At 31.7% G+C, this 25,104-nt stretch overlaps 1 protein-coding gene and 1 long non-coding RNA gene across 16 annotated transcripts in view; one reads left to right on the top strand and one right to left on the bottom strand.

Annotated features, from left to right (window-relative positions):
- Positions 1–25,104, top strand: part of LOC127701157 (cytoplasmic dynein 1 light intermediate chain 2-like) — a 722,868-nt gene that overhangs the window by 25,223 nt on the left and 672,541 nt on the right. For 4 of the 15 annotated variants that reach the window (XR_007981847.1, XR_007981841.1, XR_007981846.1 and 1 more), the window contains exons 9-12: positions 1,392–1,493; positions 2,152–2,244; positions 3,207–3,754; positions 8,586–8,734. Coding sequence is in view for 4 of the 15 variants with exons in the window: in XM_052204974.1 (XP_052060934.1) it covers positions 1,392–1,493; positions 2,152–2,244; positions 6,609–6,726; positions 8,244–8,315; positions 13,203–13,312 (495 nt within the window). In the remaining 11 variants the exon portion in view is untranslated. Of the gene's footprint in view, positions 1–1,391; positions 1,494–2,151; positions 2,245–3,206; positions 4,588–6,608; positions 6,727–7,934; positions 7,956–8,243; positions 8,316–8,585; positions 8,735–13,202; positions 18,642–19,396; positions 23,155–25,104 lie in introns of those variants that run through there. The other 11 variants (XR_007981845.1, XR_007981844.1, XR_007981843.1 and 8 more) reach the window with 10 other exon arrangements.
- LOC127701216 (uncharacterized) lies at positions 4,712–24,488 on the bottom strand. The gene is made up of 2 exons (XR_007981880.1): positions 24,344–24,488; positions 4,712–4,751 (listed from the first exon to the last, which is right to left on the bottom strand). It is a non-coding gene; the product is annotated as an uncharacterized LOC127701216 (long non-coding RNA).

Raw genomic sequence — 25,104 nt, forward strand, 5'->3', positions numbered from 1 at the left:
GTCATTTTATTCCAAACTTGGTATGGAGTGATATCACGGACTTGGGGTGAAGGTGGGGGTCATTTACATTTACTATGGTCAGGGCAGTCAGACCTCACCTTTGATCCCTGTAGTAGTAAACATTTGTCTGATTTGTGTCTCATAACTTTTGTACTGTAGAACCCAAACTCAGTGTTCCTTCCAGGGAAGCAAGTCCATTCATACAATTACATCAACTTGTACCACTAAAAGTCAACTGGTACCAACGTTAACTACCAACTAGAACACCTGCAATCATTGCGAACTTGTACCACTGCAGACTCGCCATTAAAAATATACATTGATATATGCGTTGCTTTAGAAAACCTTGATAAAATATTAATTAATTTGCCTTAATAATCAATTCATTAAATAAACATAAATGTACAATATACGAATGTTTAATGTTTGTTCTTTCAAATCTGAAAAAAAAATTTGAAGCAACACTGCCACAGTTTTCATAATTACGTTTGCCTTGGTTTTTGGTTAACTGCCTTCAGCGCTTACAGTGCTTTGATTCTAGTTTCCAGACAATAACTTGTGTTCAAGTGTATGGATCTCTCTGAAATTGTACTGCAAGGTACCATACCACAAAGGGAAGGCTGGGATTGAGTTTGGGGGTGATGAATCATAAGGGGGGTTCAAAAAATTTGGGGGGGGGGGGGGGGGGTTTCCTTTTCTTTTCTTTTTTTTCCTTTTTTTCTTTTTTTTTTTCTTTAAAATTTTCCATTTTAAGTTGGTTATTTCTGATTTATATATAAAAGAAAATAATAATGATATGGTTTGAATAGGTAAATTAAAATTTTTTAAGTTCTAAGATCACATTCATTCTGTGTCAGAAACCTATGCTGTGTCAAATATTTAATCACAATCCAAATTCAGAGCTGTATCAAGCTTGAATGTTGTGTCCATACTTGCCCCAACTGTTCAGGGTTCGACCTCTGCGGTCGTATCAAGCTGCGCCCAGCAGAGCATTTTATTTCATCTACTTAAAAGATAATGTTTGCTTCAAGTAAATTAATCAATGAGTGATGGATTTCTCTCAGAAGAAATTTAAAGGTTCCAGTGAATAAACTACACAGAGAACAATAGCTATTGTATTAATTGAATGGGACAATTGAACTGCCAAAAGTTTGAATACCTTGACCAAGAGGAGATGTCTTTGTGACATTGTGGAAGAGTTTCATTTGGTTCGCAATAACCATGTGGTATTGGTCGATGTTTTTGCAGAAGGGTTCCTGTTCATTAAAAACATGCTTTATAGTTTGCATACTGTAAAAAACTGGGAAGGACAATTTTCCTTGATATGAATTTGATTATCCTTTAAAAAAACATTGAAGAGCTAAAAATACAACAAATTCTTTTTTTTACAGCAAATCCAGAGAGATGCAGAAGTAGCAGTAGAAGATGAACAAGTATTCTTACTGAAACAACAAACTACATTAAATAAAACTCCAGCACCAGGCCCAGGAGGGGTTGGTATTTTAATGAACAAATTTTGCCTCAACTGCTTAAAAGAATTAAAATATTCAATCTGATTAAAAAACAGATCCTGTGCCTAAGCTTTGCTTACTTTGATCCAACACTACCCCTTCCTTCTTTCTGTTTTGATAAATTTTATATCAAGCAATGAAATTTCTGCCTTCAAATTTTTATAAGTGCTTATTACGACAAAACCTGAGGACCCTGAAAGGTTGTTAAGACAGAAAGTAGAATGGAGCATTTTCAGATCCATGTAAGCAAAACTTGGACTCAAGATCTGTATTTTAATGAGATTGCAAAATATTCATACTGTAACATTTTAACCAGTAAGTTAAGATAGCATTTATTCAGGAAACGTAATATTTTAATCAAGTTAAAGGAATAAGGAAAATCATACTCGGTTATCATTTATACATATTTTTGAAAACTATATTCTAACTTAAATGTGACATCTAGCTCAAAAGTACAAATTTAACATTTAACTCTATCTTTGATTAGATTGATTGCTTGAGAGTCGCCTGAATTTGGTGGATGAAAACTACATGATCTGTTTTGTAAGAATAATTTGATAGCTCAGTTTTGGAGTATTTATTTAAATTATCTTAAAACAAGCAAAACTGCAGCAAATTAACATTAACAAAAAATTTGCAGGAATCTCCTCAGCGGCCACCAGCAGGTACATCTACAACCACTCCGCCAAGACAACAACAGACGACACCACAGTCTACAGCATCACCTAAAAAGGTTAGTCACCATAGATATATCATGGTCAGGCACACATCACTTATGATGATTTGAATGTAACAGTATATTACAAAATGCAGAAGGTATATAAGTATTTTGTTTTGGAAAAATATTGTTATAACTTGAGACTGCTTATAATGGGGAAGGGTTAACAGTTAAATCTTCTGGTTTAACTCTTTGTTTCTTGCAATGATTTGAATGTAACAGTATATTACAAATTTGTAAATTTAAGTCATTTTTCCTTAGTTTTATATTCAATTAAATGGTGTGAAACATTTCACCTTATTGTTGTAAGATTAATATGGATTGAAAAGTTCAAATAAAATGTGGTATGACTTGTTAGCCAGTAGGCAATATTACTTACTCACAGTTTTAACATGTAGAGTGTCAGTAGACCTCAGTGAGATTGTCGGCTTTTGACTAGGAAGACCATTCAGAATCCACTATCTTCAGCATTTTGTAATTCACTGTAAGCACTTTATATTTGCAATCAAATGAAAAATATTTATGTCTGAAAATGACTAGTGTATATTTAGCTTTAGTAAGTGTTTTAATGGAGTATATTTTAAATTTTCAACCATGATTGAAAAGTGACATTTTCTTTCACAAAAAAAGAACGATTAGAAAAGATTTAAAATTTTATTTTGTAAAACCAGTTTTTTTATTTATTTATATCTAACATGCATTTTGTTTGTTTTTTGTAATAATAATTGTGAATAAACATTATACTCTAGATAGTCATCAGTTTGCAAAAAAATTTGGAACTTGGAATTTTATTTCAAAATATTCTATGGCAAAATAAAAAGAAAAATTAAAATAATAAAAACACCAGAATTAAGCAAACAATGATGGTATCTTAGTCAAGAGTTATTGTTTGTGTTTGTTATATTTTGTTACTGTTTGTTATGATTTGTTTCCATATATTTTTGTTGACATTAGTATTTTATGTTTATTTCCTGTAGCGCCTGGTAAGTCTGCGTACTAAACAACATAACGTGTCTTTACTAATTCTGTAGCCTGTATATATATATATACAGCATGTATATCACTGCTGGCATGTTATCTTGTGATAACTGTTCCACTTCTTAGTCTACATATATTATCCCATTCCCCATCTGAATAGTTGTCGAATTTAAAACCTTTTTGAAAAGATGTTAAAAATATTCACAAAATAATGTCCAACTATTAACATTTTTATTTCCTCAAGATAACAAGAGTCTGATAACTTGAACTTATAAACACACTCGTCTATATTTTTTTACTATAACTGTTCAATTTTTAACATATATAGGAAACACCACAAGGAAAATGCTGAAAATGTTGGAAATATTTTGTACAATGTCTCAATTAAGTTCAAACAAAAAATTTTAAATACATTGTACCACCTTTTTATTGCGGTCGTATATTGGTATGACGTTGGCATCGTCATCGTCGTCGTCCGAAGACACATTAGTTTTCGCACTCTAACTTTAGTTTAAGTGAATGGATCTCTATGAAATTTTACCATAAGGTTCAATACCACAAAAGGAAGGTGGGGATTGATTTTGGGGGTTATGGTTTCAACAGTTAAGGAATTAGGGGCCAAAAATAAGCATTTTTGTAACTTCCAGACATAACTTGTGTGTTAGTGTATGGATCTCTCTGACATTGCACCACAAGGTTCCATATCACAAAGGGAATGCTGGGATTGATTTTGGGGGTAATTGCCTCAAAATTTTAGGAATAAGGAGCCAAAAAGGCAAAAAACAAGCATTTTTCTAGTTTCATGACAATAACTTGTGTGTAAGTGTATGGATCTTTATGAAATTGTACTGCAAGGTTCCATATCACAAAGGGAAAGCTGGAATTGAGTTTAGGGGTAGTTGCCCAAAATGTTTAGGAATAAGGGGCCAAAAATAAGCATTTTCTAGTTTCCAGACAATAACTTGTGTTCAAGTGTATGGATCTCTCTGAAATTGTACTGCAAGGTACCATAGCACAAAGGGAAGGCTTGGATTGATTTTGGGGGTAATTCCCTCAAAATTTTAGGAATTAGGGGCCATAAAGGGGCAAAAAAACAAGCATTTTTCTAGTTTCAGGACAATAACTTGTGTGTAAGTGTATGGATCTTTATGAAACTGTACTGCAAGGTTCCATATCACAAAGGGAAAGCTGGGTTTGAGTTTGGGGGTAATTGCCCTAAACGTTTAGGAATTTGGGGCCAAAAAACAAGCATTTTTCTAGTTTCCAGACAATAACGTGTTCAAGTGTATGGATCTCTCTGAGATTGTACTGCAAGGTACCATACCACAAAGGGAAGGCTGGGATTGAGTTTGGGGGTGATGAATCATATGGGGGTTCAAAAAATTGAGGGGGGGGATTTTTTTTTCCTTTTTTTTCTTTAAAATTTTCCATTTTAAATTGGTTATTTCTGATTTATATATAAAAGCAAATAATAATGATATGGTTTGAATAGGTAAATTAAACATTTTTAAGTTCTTAGACCACATTCATTCTGTGTCAGAAACCTATGCTGTGTCAAATATTTAATTACAATCCAAATTCAGTGCTGTATCAAGCTTGAATGTTGTGTCCATACTTGCCCCAAATGTTCAGGGTTCGACCTCTGCGGTCGTATCAAGCTGCACCCCAGCTGAGCATTTTATTAACTTCAAATTTAATCAATAGATAACTTCTAAAGCATCTTGCAACTGGCCTAAGATAAATATCATTGTTTTCTACCGCAAATAAGCTGTTGAACAGTTGATGTAATGCTACAAGATAACAAACAATTCAAAAAAGAAATTTGAAATAGCTCAAGGTGTCTTTTATATACAATTATTTGATATATATCTTGATTTGTAACTTTATATCTTTATACCATACCACAAAATGCCTTTAATCCTTTTAAAAATAGAATTTCACTCTTTCTTATCATACATGAGTATGTTGCAACCTGAAAAAATGAAGTAATAACTGTCCATTTATTTACAATACAAATAGTGTTTTGTGTCACATTTTGTATTGAAAAACCTTAAAATTTGAAAATTATTTCTTATGAAACTTTTTGAATGGTTTGCCACTCTGCATCTTCTCTTAAGAATGTACATACATAGACAACTCCTCTTGCTCAGTTGCTGTTAATATACACTTTTTAGGTAGAAATTGTAGAATGCTATTGTCTACAGTATAGTTGTTAGAATTAAGGCAGTAATATTTATAAAAGAAAATACACATGTTTGCATCACTGTATAGTTACTGTGAAATTTAGAATTATAGTTTCTTCTGTTATTACTTAGTTTAGGTTTTCAGAAACATTAGGTATTCAAAAGGGTTCAAGCTGACATGTTTTTTTATGGACAAGCATAAAACATATCAAAAAAAAAATAAACAATTAAAAATGTATCCATTGAATTTAGGGAATATATATATATATATATACATTGTATATATACGGAAAATGTATAATATTATAAAAAATACATAATGCTCATGACAATCAAATCTGTGGTTAAATTGTCATAGAAGATGTGTTTATACTTTACCTTCTCAAATCTATCCTGTATTATTTCTATGAAAAAGTCATAATCATCAGAGTAGAAGTCTCAAAACCAAAATTTCATTTTGTATTTTATATAGAGAAAGGTTAGTTTTAATGTGTGCTTAAAAGATGTTACTATTAAAATATGTGTGTTTTGTAATGTGGAGTTGGTGCATAAACCCTGTATAAAACAGATACAAATAACAAAATTACAGAGTTGTGTTATTATTGGTGAAAATGTGGATTTAAGTATTAAATACAACATAACACTAAAACTTATTTGGTTTTGTATGGTTTATATTTGGAATTTGGTGTAATATAACAATTTATTAAAACTTTTAATAAATTTAAACCAGCATCTGATTGCAATAATGTTAACTATTTCATATATCAGTTACTGTGAATACAATTTCCCACAACTATCGATAATGTCAGATGAATCAATATTATTCCTATACATATTGTAATAGATTATTACCAGAAAAAATATAATGCGAGGTCTAATTATTTTGATTAAACCTGTTCCATTTTTTTTTTATAAATAAAACTTCACATTAATTTCTGAATTTACAGAAGTTTTTTTTCAGCAATTGGTGTTGACACTGATACTATTTTCAGCACAAAATTAGTTATGGATAAAAGAGGATTCAAAGTCTTGAAGATATCATAGAATCATGATTTAAAAAAAAGATGCAATTCTATCTGAATCATTGAACACCATTTAAGAATTCTGCCCTTTAGTATATATGAAAGAGATACTTAAGTTAGTGTTTTCTAAGTATCATTAAACTATTTTTAATGGTTTTTATTCGTAATACAGTTTTCTACTGAATTGTGATTTCAGATGGAGGGGGCAAAACCCGGTACAGCACCTGGAAGTGAAGGAATGCTGGCTAATTTCTTCAACAGTCTACTGAATAAAAATCCTAAAGGAGGCACACCTGTAGCTGGAAATAAAGCAGGTTAGTTTCTGGAAAGGATAGTTTATTTAGAAATCTTAAATATCTAATGCTGAATGTGTGATCTGAAAGAAGCATTAAGATTGAATACAACTCATCTTATTGTAGAACCGTCTTTATTTTTCATTCTAACCCTGTGGATTCAACTGTTCTTAGTTGTAGGTTTTTCCTCTTTTTTAACGAGAAAAAATTCTTGATTTGCACCTGCTGGAATAACAACAAACTATGCAACCTTTTTCTCCATATTTTGCAATTTATGGTGGCCTTATTGAATGAGCATATTAGTTATTGTGGGAGGAAGGTTGAGACAGAAAAATTTCTCAAAACGAACTGAATCCATTTGGTAAGAATTTTTAACCGGATTTTCGAAGGAAAAATCGGTTATTGATTTGAGGATGTATGGCGGGCGGGCAGCTGCCAAACAGTGTCTGTTCATTAACATTTAATGGTCCAAAGGGTCCTAAATTAAACTTTTGTTTGATTTTATCAAAAATTGAATTCTTGGGGTTCTTTGATATGCTGATTCTAACAATGTACTTAGATGTTGGATATTGGACCATAATAGGTAAATGTCCAATTTCAAATTTTTCAGTTCTTTGACCACATTCATTTTGTGTCACAAACCTATGCTGAGTCAAATATTCAATCACAATCCAAATTCAGAGCTGTTTTAAGCTTAAATGTTGTGTCCATACTTGCTCAACTGTTCAGGGTTCGACCTCTGCAGGAAATCCGGTTTGCCGTCACTCTGACAGCCTCTTGTTTGTCTTGATCTGTTGCAAGTTCTAGATTCTGATAATCTTGGGATATTTGCAAATGAATATATTTTGTACAGAACTTTTTATCCTAAGCTCTTTTGAATATATTTTTTTGCTTTTCTAAATGCAAATTTCTTAAAAATCCCCTGCAATGTATTTGTTTTCTCAGAAGATTGGGACTTTATGTCCCATCTGACTGTACTTCTTATCCACTCTATCATATAGTAATTATCTACATAAATTTACAATTGAAAAAGAAAATGAAGTTACAAAATTTTGATTTGAAAAAAAAACCAGTATAATAGATTAATTAGATCCATACCATAACATGTATGGACTTCAGCATGAATGTTGAAATGTTTCTTACATGCATGTTTTATTGTTGTCATTTTTCTTGTTAATCAAAACATTTATGTTGGTCTTTAGTTATAAATCTGTTTACTTACATACTAGCAAATTCACCTACAACACCAGGTAACATATAGATCTTTAAATTAAATCCCAGATTTTTTTTTCTTTTGATTTGTTTGTTTTTTGTTTTTTTTTGTTCTTGTTTTTGGTGGTGAAAGAAATTTTTTTAATTTCTGCTGACATTTCAAACCATCTTTAAAGCAAAACAGAATGGTGAATAAAAAAAGCTTTTGCTTATAGCTCATCTGGCCAAAAGAGAGTTATAATTATTTTTGAACAATGACTAGAAATCTACAGAGCAAATACTAAAGCAGTTTGGCTTTGTTTCATGTCTGCTTGGCATGGTTTTAGGTTTAGGTGGAAATCCTACCAGAATTAGTCTGCATGCAGCCTTAGATGGGGACGTAAAATTACGGACCCGAGGTAAATAGAGATTGTAGGCTTTAAGTATGTGCTTGTACTCTGCTTAATCTGCATGGAAATAGGCTACATAGAGTTAGCTGAATTTCTTTTTGTGTGATAGTTTTTGTACTGGACAACCATTTTTATACGACCGCAAAAAAAATTTTGTGGTTGTATATTGGTATGACGTTGGCGTCCTCTGGCGTCGTCCGGCGTCGTCCGAAGACACATTGGTTTTCACACTCTAACTTTAGTTTAAGTGAATGGATCTCTATGAAATTTTGCCACAAGGTTCAATACCACAAAAGGAAGGTTGGGATTTATTTTGGGGGTTATGGGACCAACAGTAAAGGAATTAGGGGCCAAAAATAAGCATTTTTGTAATTTCCAGACATAACTTGTGTGTTAGTGTATGGATCTCTCTGACATTGTACCACATGGTTCCATATCACAAAAGGAATGCTGGGATTGATTTTGGGGGTAATTGCCTCTAAATTTTAGGAATTAGGGGCCAAAAAAAGGGGCAAAAAACAAGCATTTTTCTAGTTTCATGACAATAACTTGTGTGTAAGTGTATGGATCTTTCTGAAATTGTACTACAAGGTTCCATATCACAAAGGGAAAGCTGGAATTGAGTTTGGGGGTAATTGCCGAAACGTTTAGGAATTGGGGGCCAAAAAGGGGCCAAAAAATAAGCATTTTTTCTAGTTTCCAGACAATAACTTGTGTTCAAGTTTATGGATCTCTCTGAAATTGTACTGCAAGGTACCATACCACAAAGGGAAGGCTTGGATTGATGATGGGGGTAATTGCCTCAACATTTTAGGAATTAGGGGCCAAAAAGGGGCAAAAAACACATTTTCTAGTTTCCAGACAATAACTTGTGTTCAAGTTTATGGATCTCTCTGAAATTGTACTGCAAGGTACCATACCACAAAGGGAAGGCTTGGATTGATGATGGGGGTAATTGCCTCAACATTTTAGGAATTAGGGGCCAAAAAGGGGCAAAAAACACATTTTCTAGTTTCCAGACAATAACTTGTGTTCAAGTGTATGGATCTCTCTGAAATTGTACTGCAAGGTACCATACCACAAAGGGAAGGCTGGGATTGAGTTTGGGGGTGATGAATCATAAGGGGGTTCAAAAAATTTGGGGGGGGGATTTTTTTTTTTTCCTTCTTTTTCTTTTTTTCCTTTTTTTTTTCTTTTAAAATTTTCCATTTTAAGTTGGTTATTTCTGATTTATATTTAAAAGCAAATAATAATGATATGGTAGGAGATACACACCAAACAGGATGTGTAAATTATTATATAATAAGTATTGTGCAATAGCAAGAAATTTTCAATTGCACAGTATTGCACAATAGCAAGAAATCTTCAATTGCACAATATTGCGCAATAGCAAGAAATTGTCAATAGAACAGTATTGCGCAATAGCAAGAAATCTTCAATTGCACAGTATTGCACAATAGCAAGAAATATCCAATAGCACAATATTGCGCAATAGCAAGAAATTGTCAATAGTACAGTATTGCGCAATAGCAAGAAATATTTAATTGCACAGTATTGTGCAAAAGAAGATACTTCGTATAAATTGCTTATTTCTTGACCAATTTTAATGGGGTTTTATTCTTGAATTCTTGGGGTTCTTTAATATGCTGAATCTAACCGTGTATTTAGTTTTTGGACTTTGGGCCCCTTTTTAAATTGGTCCACATTGAGGTCCAAAGGGTCCAAAATTAAACTTTGTTTGATTTCATCAAAAATTGAATTATTGGAGTTCTTTGATATGCCGAATCTAACCGTGTATTTAGATTTTTAATTTTTGGTTCCGTTTTCAAATTGGCCTACATTAAGGTCCAAAGGGTCCAAAATTAAACTTAGTTTGATTTTAACAAAAATTGAATTCTTAGGGTTCTTTGATATGCTGAATCTAAACATGTATTTAGATTTTTGATTTTTGGGCCCCGTTATCAACTTTGTCCACATTGAGGTCAAAAGGGTCCAAAAATTAAACTTTGTTTGATTTCATCAAAAATTGAATTCTTGGGGTTCTTTGATATGCTGAATCTAACCATGTATTTAGATTTTGGATATTGGACCATAAAAGGTGAATGTCCAATTTAAAATTTTTAAGTTCTTAGACCACATTCATTCTGTGTCAGAAACCTATGCTGTGTCAAATATTTAATCACAATCCAAATGCAAAGCTGTATCAAGCTTGAATGTTATGTCCATACTTGCCCCAACTGTTCAGGGTTCGACCTCTGCGGTTGTATCAAGCTGCGCCCTGCGGAGCATTTTATTAATTGTGTTATTGGAATTAAAATGTATAAATCAGACAGCATACCATCATGGTCGTGACGACAAAAAAAAGAATAGAGTATAACATACAGTCTTTAACTGTAGACAAGTTTCTACACAATTTATCAGACTTTTTTTTCCAGTGTATTACAAAAACTTTCAAAGATCTGCCTTTAACACTTAATTCCCTTAAATACAAAAAAAAAACATTAAAATATCACTTATAAAATCACTTATATTAGTTTCCGGACTGGGGACAGGCACATGAACAATGTGACAGCTTAAATTTTGTTTTATATAGTATTAATTTTTTATTGAGTGTACTGACTGTTAATGGTTGGTGTGTTCTTTAACCTTTATGCTTCATTAACTAAAGGAGAAATTAATCAATTGTACACTTATTTATAGATTTAAACTGACCATTTTATTAAACTATTACTTAGTAATTTGGGGAAAATGTAGATTAGTTACAATAACACATAAAGATACATAAGCCTTTTGAAAAAAGTGATGTTTGTTTGTTATTTGCAAAAATAAGTTCAGATTTTCATATTTTTTGCCCTACCTATGATAATAAGGGGCAATATGTTTTCTGATGTGTGCTTCTGTCTGTTTGTCTGTCCCATATTAGAGTAAAGTTTTGGTTTAGGTAGTTTACCATATAGTTTAGTGAAGTTTTAAAAATGTATACCAATTAAGGATTTTAACCCAGATTTCACAGTGATAGTGTGAGTGGTGCATAATATCATATGTACAAATAGTTTTTCTTTTTAAATATACTCTTATATTAAAAAATAAGGTTCTGGGGAGTTTTTGCCTTCTATGTCTGAGTAGCAGGTGTGACTTTTATGTGCTTTAAATGAGGACAACTTTGCAGAATTTTTGCCCGTGTCATAAAGCAACAGGGCAGTAAGTGCTACTTTTGTTTGTCTTCTTCTGTCAGTCCTGTTTTGACTCCTCTTCAATTCTTTAAGTTAGTCTTGTCCAAAGCTTTTTAAAATCGTTAATATGAGATACCTAAGTTCTATCTTGACATATTCTGTCTTTGTCTGTCCTGTTATGCTAATTGATTAGGGGTCAAACAACTTCAAGATTTTCTCTACCAATTCTTTTGAAATTTTACCACTATGGTTTTGACCACTCAACTGAGATAAAATTTTGTAGTCTTTATGTGAATATTTTACATATTCCAAATGACTTATTTACCAATTAAGTTATCTTTTGGTGGTTTCGGCATCTGTGTCCTATGCCATTGACACATGCTCTTTTCTCTCTTGCTTAAAAGATATTCAGACTTTTTTTTAGCTGTTGTAGTTCAAAGGAAATATAACCTAGAAATCATAACTTCTGTGGATTCATTATATTATTTATGGTGTACAAGTTTCCATGGATTTTCTAGGTAAAAGTGAACCAGATAATATAGTTTTCAACAAAACAAATTCAGTATAAGCTGATGTGCAGAATTTTTAATAATCAAGGAATGCATTGTCTACCAATTTCAATTCTTCCTCAAACCACAAAAATTGGTGCTGATGAAAATTAATGAAACTTTAGGAGTTAAACTTGCAGTTAAGTCTGGTAAATTAAATTTATAAAGATTCTGAAAACTAAAAAAGTTATTCTGTTACAATTTGATTTTTGAACCACATGTTCATTTGTGGCTTCTTCTTGGTTTTAGAGCAGGTCTAAAAAAATTATCACAAGTTTAGAAGCTAGAAAAAGATAAACAATATTCATTCAGAATAGTAAGAGTGTGTTTACTCCTGCTTAAAACTTTCATGGTACAGCTCTCAAGATGAAATATAGTCTAAATGAAATTAAAAGAATTAGAAATTAAAAAATAAATGCTTGAATTAAGTTTGAATTATATTATTACCTAAATTGTTACTTAGGTACTTCACTTCAAAAATTATTGGGTGTATTTGTTAATGAGATTGTTTACAATAGACAAAATTGTGACTTTAATTAACGAAATAATGTATCTTTTTCCTGACAAACAATGTGGTGAGATGTTTAAGTTTTACTAATTCTGTTTAAAAAATATCTGCATAGCATCTATAAACATAGTGAAAAAACTTAATTATTTTCAAACAAGAAAATTTATTATATTTCTTAGTGTTTGCTCTCACTTGTATTATCTGTAGTCAAAAATGGAAAAGTAGCTTAGTTGAGCATTTGATTTTGTTACATTGGAGTTTGGTATTTTTGTTAATACCTTTTTATCTAGACATTGATGTGAAAAGAGCAATCTTATTTTAATATCTTTTATATAATTTTGATATTATATTTTTCTTTATGCTTTTTAGATAAATCTGAAGCTCGTTATTATTAAGTGTTAAATCCTTTTATTTTCTTAAAGCTAAGGGCGAGTTGTCTTAGGATAAGCTGATTTTCTCTTTTTTGACAAAAAATGCAATCGCATTATTTGTTTGAATTAGTCAAAACATCTAGATAAAGAAATCGAAGGAAAGTCCTTTCTTTTGTGAATGATTAGCTCTAGCAAATCTTAAAAGTTAAGTGAATGATTTGAAGCAGCTATAAATTTGATTTGTACATCTACAGTAATTTTATCCATAATGATATCATGATGTTATATTTTGACAGATAAAGCTGCCGTTTCTCAAGATGCTGCTGCTGAATTAGAGAGAATGAAACGAACAAAGAAGACTGTACCTGAAGTAAAACCTAATGGACCTGATAGTACGGCCACATGATCTCACTTTAATTCTAGTTACTCTTGACAATTATAAAAATCTACAGCACTGGCCCTTTAAAAAAACATATATATCTGTGATGGTCAGTAGCATGGTCGAGCGGCCGATAAAATGCCAAAGGGACCATTGGTGAAGTTTACCATTTCCTATCATGCCCAAAGAAAACAAATAACAGCTGGGAAAATGTAAATTTCATGAGCCTGAAAAATTAACATGGTTGTGTGAGTGGCAAGAAGAGTAATGTCCCTTTGACATCAGGGTAGCCATTGGGGAACATGCTTCAGAGGTCAAAGGCTAAAGTGCAAAGTTATATTCTTGTTACATCTTTTGTTTTCATGGACGTAGAATCTAGTCAGTCTGCTTGGCATTACACATTGTCATAATATGTTTACAAAATCACGCTGTGTACTAAATTTTCTGGGCAATTACCTTTTTTTAAGTCTCACAAGTTTTACTGTTTGTGTGTTCACATTCCATCATTAGTTTGAGTGCACCTTTTATAATATAACTACTATAAATTCAAACAGAATATATCATTAGAAAAAAAAACTTGCCTTTATTCCTTTCATCTCATATTCGAAAGTAATTTTCAAAGACTTCCTAATTCAGTTATATTGAAAGGATGTACATTTTTTTGTTATTATGTGAAAAAAAAATATAGATCAAATAAAAGATTGTATAATTGGAAGAAGTCAATTTTTTGCATTTAGAAGTTCAACATTTCATGTAAAAAAAAAATCAGTCATTGGTTGAGATTATATATTAGATTCTACACAATGTGTAAAGTTAAACTCATGTAGAATTATACTTTCATATGCACCTTCTTGGGTATTGACCACTGAAATGTTAGTTTGCTCACATAAAATAATTGTGCAATAGAGTTTAGTGCTGAATTAAAACTTTCCTATTGTATCTATTTGTTAGTCCGTTATATCACTCGGTTTGAAAGACAAGCATGTGAACAATTTTTGTTTTCAGATTTTTACAATTTCCAAAGAACTTTTTTTAAGTTCAAATGGCCTTTTCAAAATTTGTATTGTTTTCACATTACTGTTGGGAAACTTTTTTTTTTTTTTTTTTTTTTTTTTTGGAAGATTACCTATTTGCATTTTTTTTTAAAGTACCATTCAAAATAATGTGATTTCATAAATATGGCCCTGCCAATTTCCTACTTGTCAAAATGATCTAAATAATTTTTTTTGAAACAAAAAGAAATTGTTTCAAGATAACATACCAAATATTGACAGATATATAAAATGTTCATGTCTGCAACAATAAAGTTATGTGGAACATCTATTTATTGAAATATTCTTTAATGAAGATACAATAGGAAAGTTTTATTATGAATTAGAGGCATTTTCTCATTGAATGTACACTCTTAATCATGAAATTCCTATATGTATCCAACCCTGATGAAATATTCCAGTTACAAGGAAATATTTTTAAATTGTTTATGTATGTTATTGTATATTATATGTGAAGTTGCTGTGAATAGTTCCTGTACAAAGTACTTGTAGAGGCTGCTTGATGTTATTGTAGGTCATAAATTAATACCAAACTATCGATTTGGTGTGATATAATGAAATTATTCAAAATCTTGGAAGAGTATCATTTTAGAATGAGTCAAAACTGCAAGTCATATGACCAAATTTGTTTTTTATTATTTTATAATACTACATCAGTGGACATACAAAATTGATATTTTAAAACTTAGTAATTTAAAAAGATGTGGATACTCATTCTGATTAAAGTAAGAAGGTATTGCATTTTTATAGTGCTTGCAAATTTGAAGAGTGTTTTTCAATTATTTATATATCTTTGAACTTAAATTAAGGCTCTTTGAGTTCCTTGACACAAAACTTTTTTTTTTCATTATTTGGTGCATTTTGTTATTTAGAGCAGAAATACAACTAAATCATTCATTTGATGCTTATTCAGAATTTTGTTTAGTATTGTACATAAAACCAATTTGTAAATGATTGTTATTTATTTTATGTAAAAATTTTATGTAAATCATGAAAGCTAAACTTTATCATTATTAGTAAGAGGGTGTGTTTAAAGTATATGCAATTTGTTTTCCTTGCTTACAAAGTGGAGATTTTTTTGTGAGACTATATGAAGAGTGCCATTGTAAATAATTTGGCAAGAAACCATAATTTGCCATGATGCTTTAACAACAATGAAAGTATTATAAATTTAGGCTGTTATTTTATGAATTCTAAATATTTTAGCAGTCTGTATTAAAAAAAAAGATATTTGTTCAGTCCCTTAATTAGTGCTTTGTTATGATTATCATAGCAATTAACTTAGTCCTAAAAATTTGCATTAAATTTGTGCTTTTGGGAAATACCCTTACGGTAACTCCCATGGCTATATTAGATCAATGCATTTTTTTTGTTTTTGGATTTCACATTAAGATAATTGTCTGCAGTTCATACTAAATACCTTGACACTGTGGTCAATAAATAATTATTACAACAGATTGATACAGAGTTAATGCTGTTACTTGCTGTTGATTGAAACATATTGGTGATACTGTAACTGAACAGTTAATAAGACAAAATTATACAGATGTTTTATGTAAGGGTTTACACTTGTAGAATTTAGAAGTTGGTTACAGGGTTTGGATTTTAAGTAATTGGTTTATGTGAAGTATTGAATGGCAGAAATCATGTATGTTTGGTGCTGGCTAAATACCAGAAAGTGCATTTATGTATGATATGAATTGATTGTTGAAAACTGAATTTAGTTTAATCAAACCGTTTACCAATACATAAAGCAATATCATATATTTATACTAAAATCACAGAACAATATAAATGTGAAGGTCTTAAATTTCTAAAACAATATAACTCAAACACCATTAAGATAATGTTCATTTCATGGAAAACAAAATGGCACCCATGTTCATCCACAAAACCAAACCATATTTTACAGTAAAGTATATTTTTTTTGTATTGAAATGGAAGATCAACATTGATTATGTTTTAAAATGGTCCGACTTTGAAAAATTAAAATATGTTAATAGTGGAGCCTCAATTTATTAAAGACATTGGGTATGCTTATGGATTATATTTTATTGCAGAATAACTAATAGACTATTTTCATAATACCAACTTTTGATTCTGTAGTTTCAATATTTTAGACAGGTAACCTTCTCTGTGGTAGGACATCCTGGTACTCAGTCAAGTAAAAGCCTAAAGAAGTAAAATGAAGCTTACGATAGGTACAATTTAGGGGGGTATTTAACTGTTTAATGTTTTCTATACACCACAAAGTCAACGGATAACAGTTAACTTTCCCCCCAAAATGCACCGATTATATATTTTTTTTTTTTTACTTCTTTTGGTTGCTCCTACTTGAACAGATACCAGGATGTCTTACCACAGAGTAGGTTACCTGTCGAAAAATTGAAAAATCCAGAGTCAAAAGTTGGTATTATGAAAATAGTCTATTATTATGGAAAGAGTAAATAACAATTAAGATTTATGGATCTACGTGTATTTTGCACAAAATGATTGTCGAAGGTTTATATATATTAGCATAGCCTAAGATGAGGAAAAAAACACTACAAAAGGTAAAAAATAATTAAAAAAATTATTTTTGATAGACAAAATAATAAAGGCTTCAATAAAAAAAATATGTATATATATGCAAGGCCTTAGTTGGGAAACTACAAAGGTTCGAAAGTAAATCTATAAAAATGCATGATAAGATAAAATGATGTTTGTAGATTAGTTCATTTTCACAGCATAATTTATTATTTTGTACTATGGTAAGAGGTTTTTGTCAAATTTTTATATATTTTTCAATACTATATCGAAGCAATCACCATGTCATAATCATCTAATACAGGAGTGTTTTATTGAATGCTGTTACATTCACTGTAAGGTCAGGGTCACTTCTGTCAATTTTGTCAAATAATTGCTCTAAAGTGACCTTTGTTGTCACTAAAATTTCACAATTGTGAGAAAACAATTAACTACTACAAAAGATCTGTTTTGGAAATTTATCTTTCATCCTCTGTAGGTAAAGTTGAAGTAATGTCCTGTTTAGTCACTTTCAGTTTTAGCAATAATGTTTTTTTGGTTGTGACCATGTGTTTACCTTCAAATGATGTACAGTTGTTGTGCATATCTAGCTTATTTGTATATTTGCAGCAATGAAAAATTTAAATTATAAGCCTTAGGCATCTGTGCAAATATGTTTTCATCATCCACAAATTGCAGCATATGAATTTATTGCTTTTATGGTCAGTGTAGTTAATAATAACTTCATAATTGAGTTACGATACTGGCTTTATTAAAGATTCTATAATACAGTGGGTAGTGCACTGAGCAAGGACATTACCAGAATTGACCCTGATTTTATTGTATGTCTAACAACCTTTTTTTTAAAACTGTTATATCTTGCCAGTATTATTTTAGTGCAAATATCTTCCTTCAATACCCCTTCCTGCCTGAATCCCTTTATTTTTCATCGGCTTGATAGTGAGCAATAGATGTATTCATATATTATTCAAATTTTTATTTTCATTGTTGACTCATATCTGTTTTTGTTTTGCTTAGGAATTTATTATTTTATAATTCAGAGCATTTAAAAAGGATGTTTGTACTTTATTTATGAATAGGATTTACATTTCCAGCTTTGTTTGAAATTTAACAGAAAATTATGTGATTCTATATAGAAGCAGTCAAAAGTATTCTTGAACATTTCGTGTCTAATGCCTAAAATGAAGAATGATGTCTTCGACTATGGTGATATTTTCTGTGATATATGGAAGGTATTCTGTTTCACAGGTATAAACATTTTTTTAAGGTATAGACAAAGAAGGAAAATATACTAAGCACTAAATTAAATTTGCTACCTGCAGATAATCTTTCGGAGTTATAATTCAATATATGCTTGTATTTTTTTAAGATTTTTTAAAAGCATATTATTCAGATCTTGATCAACTCGTTTTCCAAATACTAAGGAAAAATATGATCTTGTGGTTTAATATTTATACCAGAAAACTCATAATAGGATATGGTTGTATGAACTGTTGTTTTTAAGTGCTTAGTGCTTTATATATATTTTAAAAAAACTGTGTAACTGGTTGTAATGAACAAACTATAATAAAATCTTATAAACTTCTATGTATCATTGTGATATAGGAAAAAATATTGCACAGCTTGAGAAGAAATCTCACTATGATTGAAATACTCTTTTCTAAAATGTGCCTATTATAGTCTATGAATCAAATAATTGCTTATGTTTCTATAGGTGCAGATAAATGGGTCATGGACATTGTAAATGTTACTTTAAAGAATAAATGTTTCAAAGACCATTGAATTTGTTTTGTTTTGTATTTCCGTTTCATGAGATTTTTAACAATGCTTTGGTCAAGCAGCAGTACATAGACTTCTGCATATGGAATATTATATCTCTCAGGTATTCTAGAGCTTGCATTTCCTTTCAAGATTTCCCTGATAAAGGTTTACTGCTTACAAGGAGCTATTGAACCAAGGGTTCTAAGTAGTGAAGTTGAAATCATCTCTTCGAAATTTTACATATTTCATCACAATTTGGTTGACCGTTCCTCTTTTCCTCATATGTGACCGAAGGATTAGACTTATCACCAGCTTTGTACTTACATGAACAACACGATGGGTGCCACATGTGGAGTAGGATCTGATTACCCTTCCAGAGCACCCGAGGTCACCTCCTGGCTTTTGGTGGGGTTTGTGTTGCTCAGTCTTTAGTTTTGTAGTGTTTTGTGTATTGTTTTTCTTTTCATTTTTTGCCATGGCATTGTCAGTTTGTTTTTATACGACCGCAAAAAAATTTTTGTGGTCGTATATTGGTATGACGTTGGCGTCGTCCGAAGACACATTGGTTTTCGCACTCTAACTTTAGTTTAAGTGAATGGATCTTTATGAAATTTTACCACAAGGTTCAATACCACAAAAGGAAGGTTGGAATTGATTTTGGGGGTTATGGTAATAACAGTAAAGGAATTAGGGGCCAAAAATAAGCATTTTTGTAACTTCCAGACATAACTTGTGTGTTAGTGTATGGATCTCTCTGACATTGTACCACAAGGTTCCATATCACTAAAGGAATGCTGGGATTGATTTTGGGGGTAATTGCCTCCAAATTTTAGGAATTAGGGGCCAAAAAAGGGGCAAAAAACAAGCATTTTTCTAGTTTCATGACAATAACTTGTGTGTAAGTGTATGGATCTTTCTGAAATTGTACTACAAGGTTCCATATCACAAAGGGAAAGCTGGGTTTGAGTTTGGGGGTAATTGCCCTAAACGTTTAGGAATTTGGGGCCAAAAAGGGGCCAAAAAACACATTTTTTTCTAGTTTCCAGACAATAACTTGTGTTCAAGTGTATGGATCTCTCTGAAATTGTACTGCAAGGTACCATACCACAAAGGGAAGGCTGGGATTGAGTTTGGGGGTGATGAATCATAATGGGGGTTCAAAAAATTTTGGGGGGGGATTTATTTTTTTTTCCTTTTTTTTCTTTTTTTCCTTTTTAGCTCACCTGACCTGAAAGGTCAAGTGAGCTTTTCTCATCACTTTGCGTCCGTCGTCCTGCGTCCGTCGTCCGTCGTCCGTAAACTTTTACAAAAATCTTCTCCTCTGAAACTACTAGGCCAAATTTAACCAAACTTGGCCACAATCATCATTGGGGTATCTAGTTTTAAAAATGTGTGGCGTGACCTGGTCAACCAACCAAGATGGCCGCCACGGCTAAAAATAGAACATAGGGGTAAAATGCAGTTTTTAGCTTATAACTCAAAAACCAAAGCATTAAGAGCAAATCTGACATGGGGTAAAATTGTTCATCAGGTCAAGATCTATCTGCCCTGAAATTTTCAGATGAATCGGACAACCCGTTATTGGGTTGCTGCCCCTGAATTGGTAATTTTAAGGAAATTTTGCTGTTTTTGGTTATTATCTTGAATATTATTATAGATAGAGATAAACTGTAAACAGCAATAATGTTCAGCAAAGTAAGATTTACAAATAAGTCAATATAACCGAAATGGTCAGTTGACCCCTTTAGGAGTAATTGCCCTTTATAGTCAATTTTTAACCATTTTTCGTAAATCTTAGTAATCTTTTACAAAAATCTTCTCCTCTGAAACAACTGGGCCAAATTAAACCAAACTTGGCCACAATCATCATTTGGTTATCTAGTTTAAAAAATGTGTGGCGTGACCCGGCCAACCAACCAAGATGGCCGCCACAGCTAAAAATAAAACATAGGGGTAAAATTCATTTTTTGGCTTATAACTCAAAAACCAAAGCATTAAGAGCAAATCTGACATGAAGTAAAATTGTTTATCAGGTCAAGATCTATCTGCCCTGAAATTTTCAGATGAATCGAACAACCTGTTGTTGGGTTGCTGCCCCTGAATTGGTAATTTTAAGGAAATTTTGCTGTTTTTGGTTATTATCTTGAATATTATTATAGATAGAGATAAACTGTAAACAGCAATAATGTTCAGCAAAGTAAGATTAACAAATAAGTCAACATGACTGAAATGGTCAGTTGACCCCTTTAGGAGTTATTGCCCTTTATAGTCAATTTTTAACAATTTTTCGTAAATCTTAGTAATCTTTTACAAAAATCTTCTCCTCTGAAACTCTGTGGCCAAATTAAACCAAACTTGGCCACAATCATCATTTGGTTATCTAGTTTTAAAAATGTGTGGCGTGACCTGGTCAACCAACCAAGATGGCCGCCACGGCTAAAAATAGAACATAGGGGTAAAATTCAGTTTTTGGCTTTTAACTCAAAAACCAAAGCATTTAAAGCAAATCTGACATGAAGTAAAATTGTTTATCAGGTCAAGATCTATCTGCCCTGAAATTTTCAGATGAATCGGACAACCCGTTATTGGGTTGCTGCCCCTGAATTGGTAATTTTAAGGAAATTTTGCTGTTTTTGGTTATTATCTTGAATATTATTATAGATAGAGATAAACTGTAAACAGCAATAATGTTCAGCAAAGTAAGATTTACAAATAAGTCAATATAACCGAAATGGTCAGTTGACCCCTTTAGGAGTAATTGCCCTTTATAGTCAATTTTTAACCATTTTTCGTAAATCTTAGTAATCTTTTACAAAAATCTTCTCCTCTGAAACAACTGGGCCAAATTAAACCAAACTTGGCCACAATCATCATTTGGTTATCTAGTTTAAAAAATGTGTGGCGTGACCCGGCCAACCAACCAAGATGGCCGCCACAGCTAAAAATAAAACATAGGGGTAAAATTCATTTTTTGGCTTATAACTCAAAAACCAAAGCATTTAGAGCAAATCTGACATGAAGTAAAATTGTTTATCAGGTCAAGATCTATCTGCCCTGAAATTTTCAGATGAATCGAACAACCTGTTGTTGGGTTGCTGCCCCTGAATTGGTAATTTTAAGGAAATTTTGCTGTTTTTGGTTATTATCTTGAATATTATTATAGATAGAGATAAACTGTAAACAGCAATAATGTTCAGCAAAGTAAGATTAACAAATAAGTCAACATGACTGAAATGGTCAGTTGACCCCTTTAGGAGTTATTGCCCTTTATAGTCAATTTTTAACAATTTTTCGTAAATCTTAGTAATCTTTTACAAAAATCTTCTCCTCTGAAACTCTGTGGCCAAATTAAACCAAACTTGGCCACAATCATCATTTGGTTATCTAGTTTTAAAAATGTGTGGCGTGACCTGGTCAACCAACCAAGATGGCCGCCACGGCTAAAAATAGAACATAGGGGTAAAATTCAGTTTTTGGCTTTTAACTCAAAAACCAAAGCATTTAAAGCAAATCTGACATGAAGTAAAATTGTTTATCAGGTCAAGATCTATCTGCCCTGAAATTTTCAGATGAATCGGACAACCCGTTATTGGGTTGCTGCCCCTGAATTGGTAATTTTAAGGAAATTTTGCTGTTTTTGGTTATTATCTTGAATATTATTATAGATAGAGATAAACTGTAAACAGCAATAATGTTCAGCAAAGTAAGATTTACAAATAAGTCAATATAACCGAAATGGTCAGTTGACCCCTTTAGGAGTAATTGCCCTTTATAGTCAATTTTTAACCATTTTTCGTAAATCTTAGTAATCTTTTACAAAAATCTTCTCCTCTGAAACAACTGGGCCAAATTAAACCAAACTTGGCCACAATCATCATTTGGTTATCTAGTTTTGAAAATGTGTGGAGTGACCTGGTCAACCAACCAAGATGGCCGCCACGGCTAAAAATAGAACATAGGGGTAAAATTCAGTTTTTGGCTTTTAACTCAAAAACCAAAGCATTTAAAGCAAATCTGACATGAAGTAAAATTGTTTATCAGGTCAAGATCTATCTGCCCTGAAATTTTCAGATGAATCGGACAACCCGTTGTTGGGTTGCTGCCCCTGAATTGGTAATTTTAAGGTGATTTTGCTGTTTTTGGTTATTATCTTGAATATTATTATAGATGGAGATAAACTGTAAAAAACAATAAATGTCGGCAAAGTAAGATCTACAAATAAGTCAACATGACCGAAATTGTCAGTTGACCCCTTTAGGAGTTATTGCCCTTTATAGTCAATTTTTAACCATTTTTTCGTAAATCTTAGTAATCTTTTACAAAAATCTTCTCCTCTGAAACTACTGGGCCAAGTTAATTATAGATAGAGATAATTGTAAGCAGGAAAAATGTTCAGTAAATTAAGATGTACAAACACATCACCATCACCAAAACACAATTTTGTCATGAATCCATCTGCGTCCTTTGTTTAATATTCACATAGACCAAGGTGAGCGACACAGGCTCTTTAGAGCCTCTAGTTTGTTTCTTTTAAAATTTTCCATTTTAAGTTGGTTATTTCTGATTTATATTTAAAATCAAATAATAATGATATGGTAGGAGATACACACCAAACAGGATGTGTAAATTATTATATAATAAGTATTGTGCAATAGCAAGAAATTTTCAATTGCACAGTATTGCACAATAGCAAGAAATCTTCAATTGCACAGTATTGCGCAATAGCAAGAAATCTTCAATTGCACAGTATTGCGCAATAGCAAGAAATATCCAATAGCACAATATTGCGCAATAGCAAGAAATTGTCAATTGTACAGTATTGCGCAATAGCAAGAAATATTTAATAGCACAGGATTGTGCAAAAGAAGATACTTCCTATAAATTGCTTATTTCTTGACCAATTTCAATGGGGTTTTATTCTTGATTTCATGGGGTTCTTTAATATGCTGAATCTAACCGTGTATTTAGTTTTTGGATTTTGGGCCCCGTTTTTAAATTGGTCCACATTGAGGTCCAAAGGGTCCAAAATTAAACTTAGTTTGATTTTAACAAAAATTGAATTCTTAGGGTTCTTTGATATGCTGAATCTAAACATGTATTTAGATTTTTGATTATGAGCCCAGTTTTCAAGTTGGTCCAAATCGAGGTCCAAAATTAAACTTTGTTTGATTTCAACAAAAATTGAATATATGGGGTTCTTTGATATGCTGAATCTAACCATGTATTTAGATTTTTGATTTTTGGGCCCCGTTATCAACTTTGTCCACATTGAGGTCAAAAGGGTCCAAAATTAAACTTTGTTTGATTTCATCAAAAATTGAATTATTGGGGTTCTTTGATATGCCGAATCTAACCGTGTATTTAGATTCTTAATTTTTGGTTCCGTTTTCAAATTGGTCTACATTAAGGTCCAAAGGGTCCAAAATTAAACTTAGTTTGATTTTAACAAAAATTGAATTCTTAGGGTTCTTTGATATGCTGAATCTAACCATGTATTTAGATTTTTGATTTTTGGGCCCCGTTATCAACTTTGTCCACATTGAGGTCAAAAGGGTCCAAAATTAAACTTTGTTTGATTTCATCAAAAATTGAATTCTTGGGGTTCTTTGATATGCTGAATCTAACCATGTATTTAGATTTTGGATATTGGACCATAATAGGTGAATGTCCAATTTAAAATTTTTAAGTTCTTAGACCACATTCAATCTGTGTTAGAAACCTATGCTGTGTCAAATATTTAATCACAATCCAAATCCAAAGCTGTATCAAGCTTGAATGTTGTGTCCATACTTCCCCCAACTGTTCAGGGTTCGAACTCTGCGGTCGTATCAAGCTGCGCCCTGCGGAGCATTTTATTGACTTTTGAATTTGAATATCCCTTTGGTATCTTTTACCTTTCTTGTAGTTCTTGTATGATTTTGCCCATTGTAGGTTAAGTTTGCATTTTAGTTTCAGGCTTAAGGCAGTTTGCTTCACATCATATGTGATACATCATGTCAACTACTTCCCAAATTATATGTCCATAGGATATTCTGACCCCAAATTTCATTGTTCAGTGGAATTTGATGTAAAGTATATGTGATATCACCATGGAATCTCACTACATAATACATTAAGGTCGAACTATCCAAGGCATAAGACAAAAAAGATGATCACATTGTTCATAAATATACCGGTAGTTAAGTTGATGGTTCAGTTTCAGGAAATGATGTGTAGTAGATGTCACCACATAACTTCAGTTCCAAAGTATGTTGTGACCCTGCTTGAATGGTTGAGTTCTCAAGGTCAAGTTTTGGGAAGTTTTAAATGTGAAGCAATATGATTTCATGATGATATTTTATAGAATACAGTAAGATGTAAACTATCCAAATCTAACTTTATATAATGGTTTTATTACTTCTATATTTATATGAACTATAAATTATCCAGACATTTGGTGAATCTGATTGTAATATTAGCATTTCAATATTCCTTTTCATG

The sequence above is a fragment of the Mytilus californianus genome, unplaced genomic scaffold, assembly GCF_021869535.1.
Source record: "Mytilus californianus isolate M0D057914Y unplaced genomic scaffold, xbMytCali1.0.p SCAF_5, whole genome shotgun sequence".
NCBI lineage: Eukaryota > Metazoa > Mollusca > Bivalvia > Mytilida > Mytilidae > Mytilus > Mytilus californianus.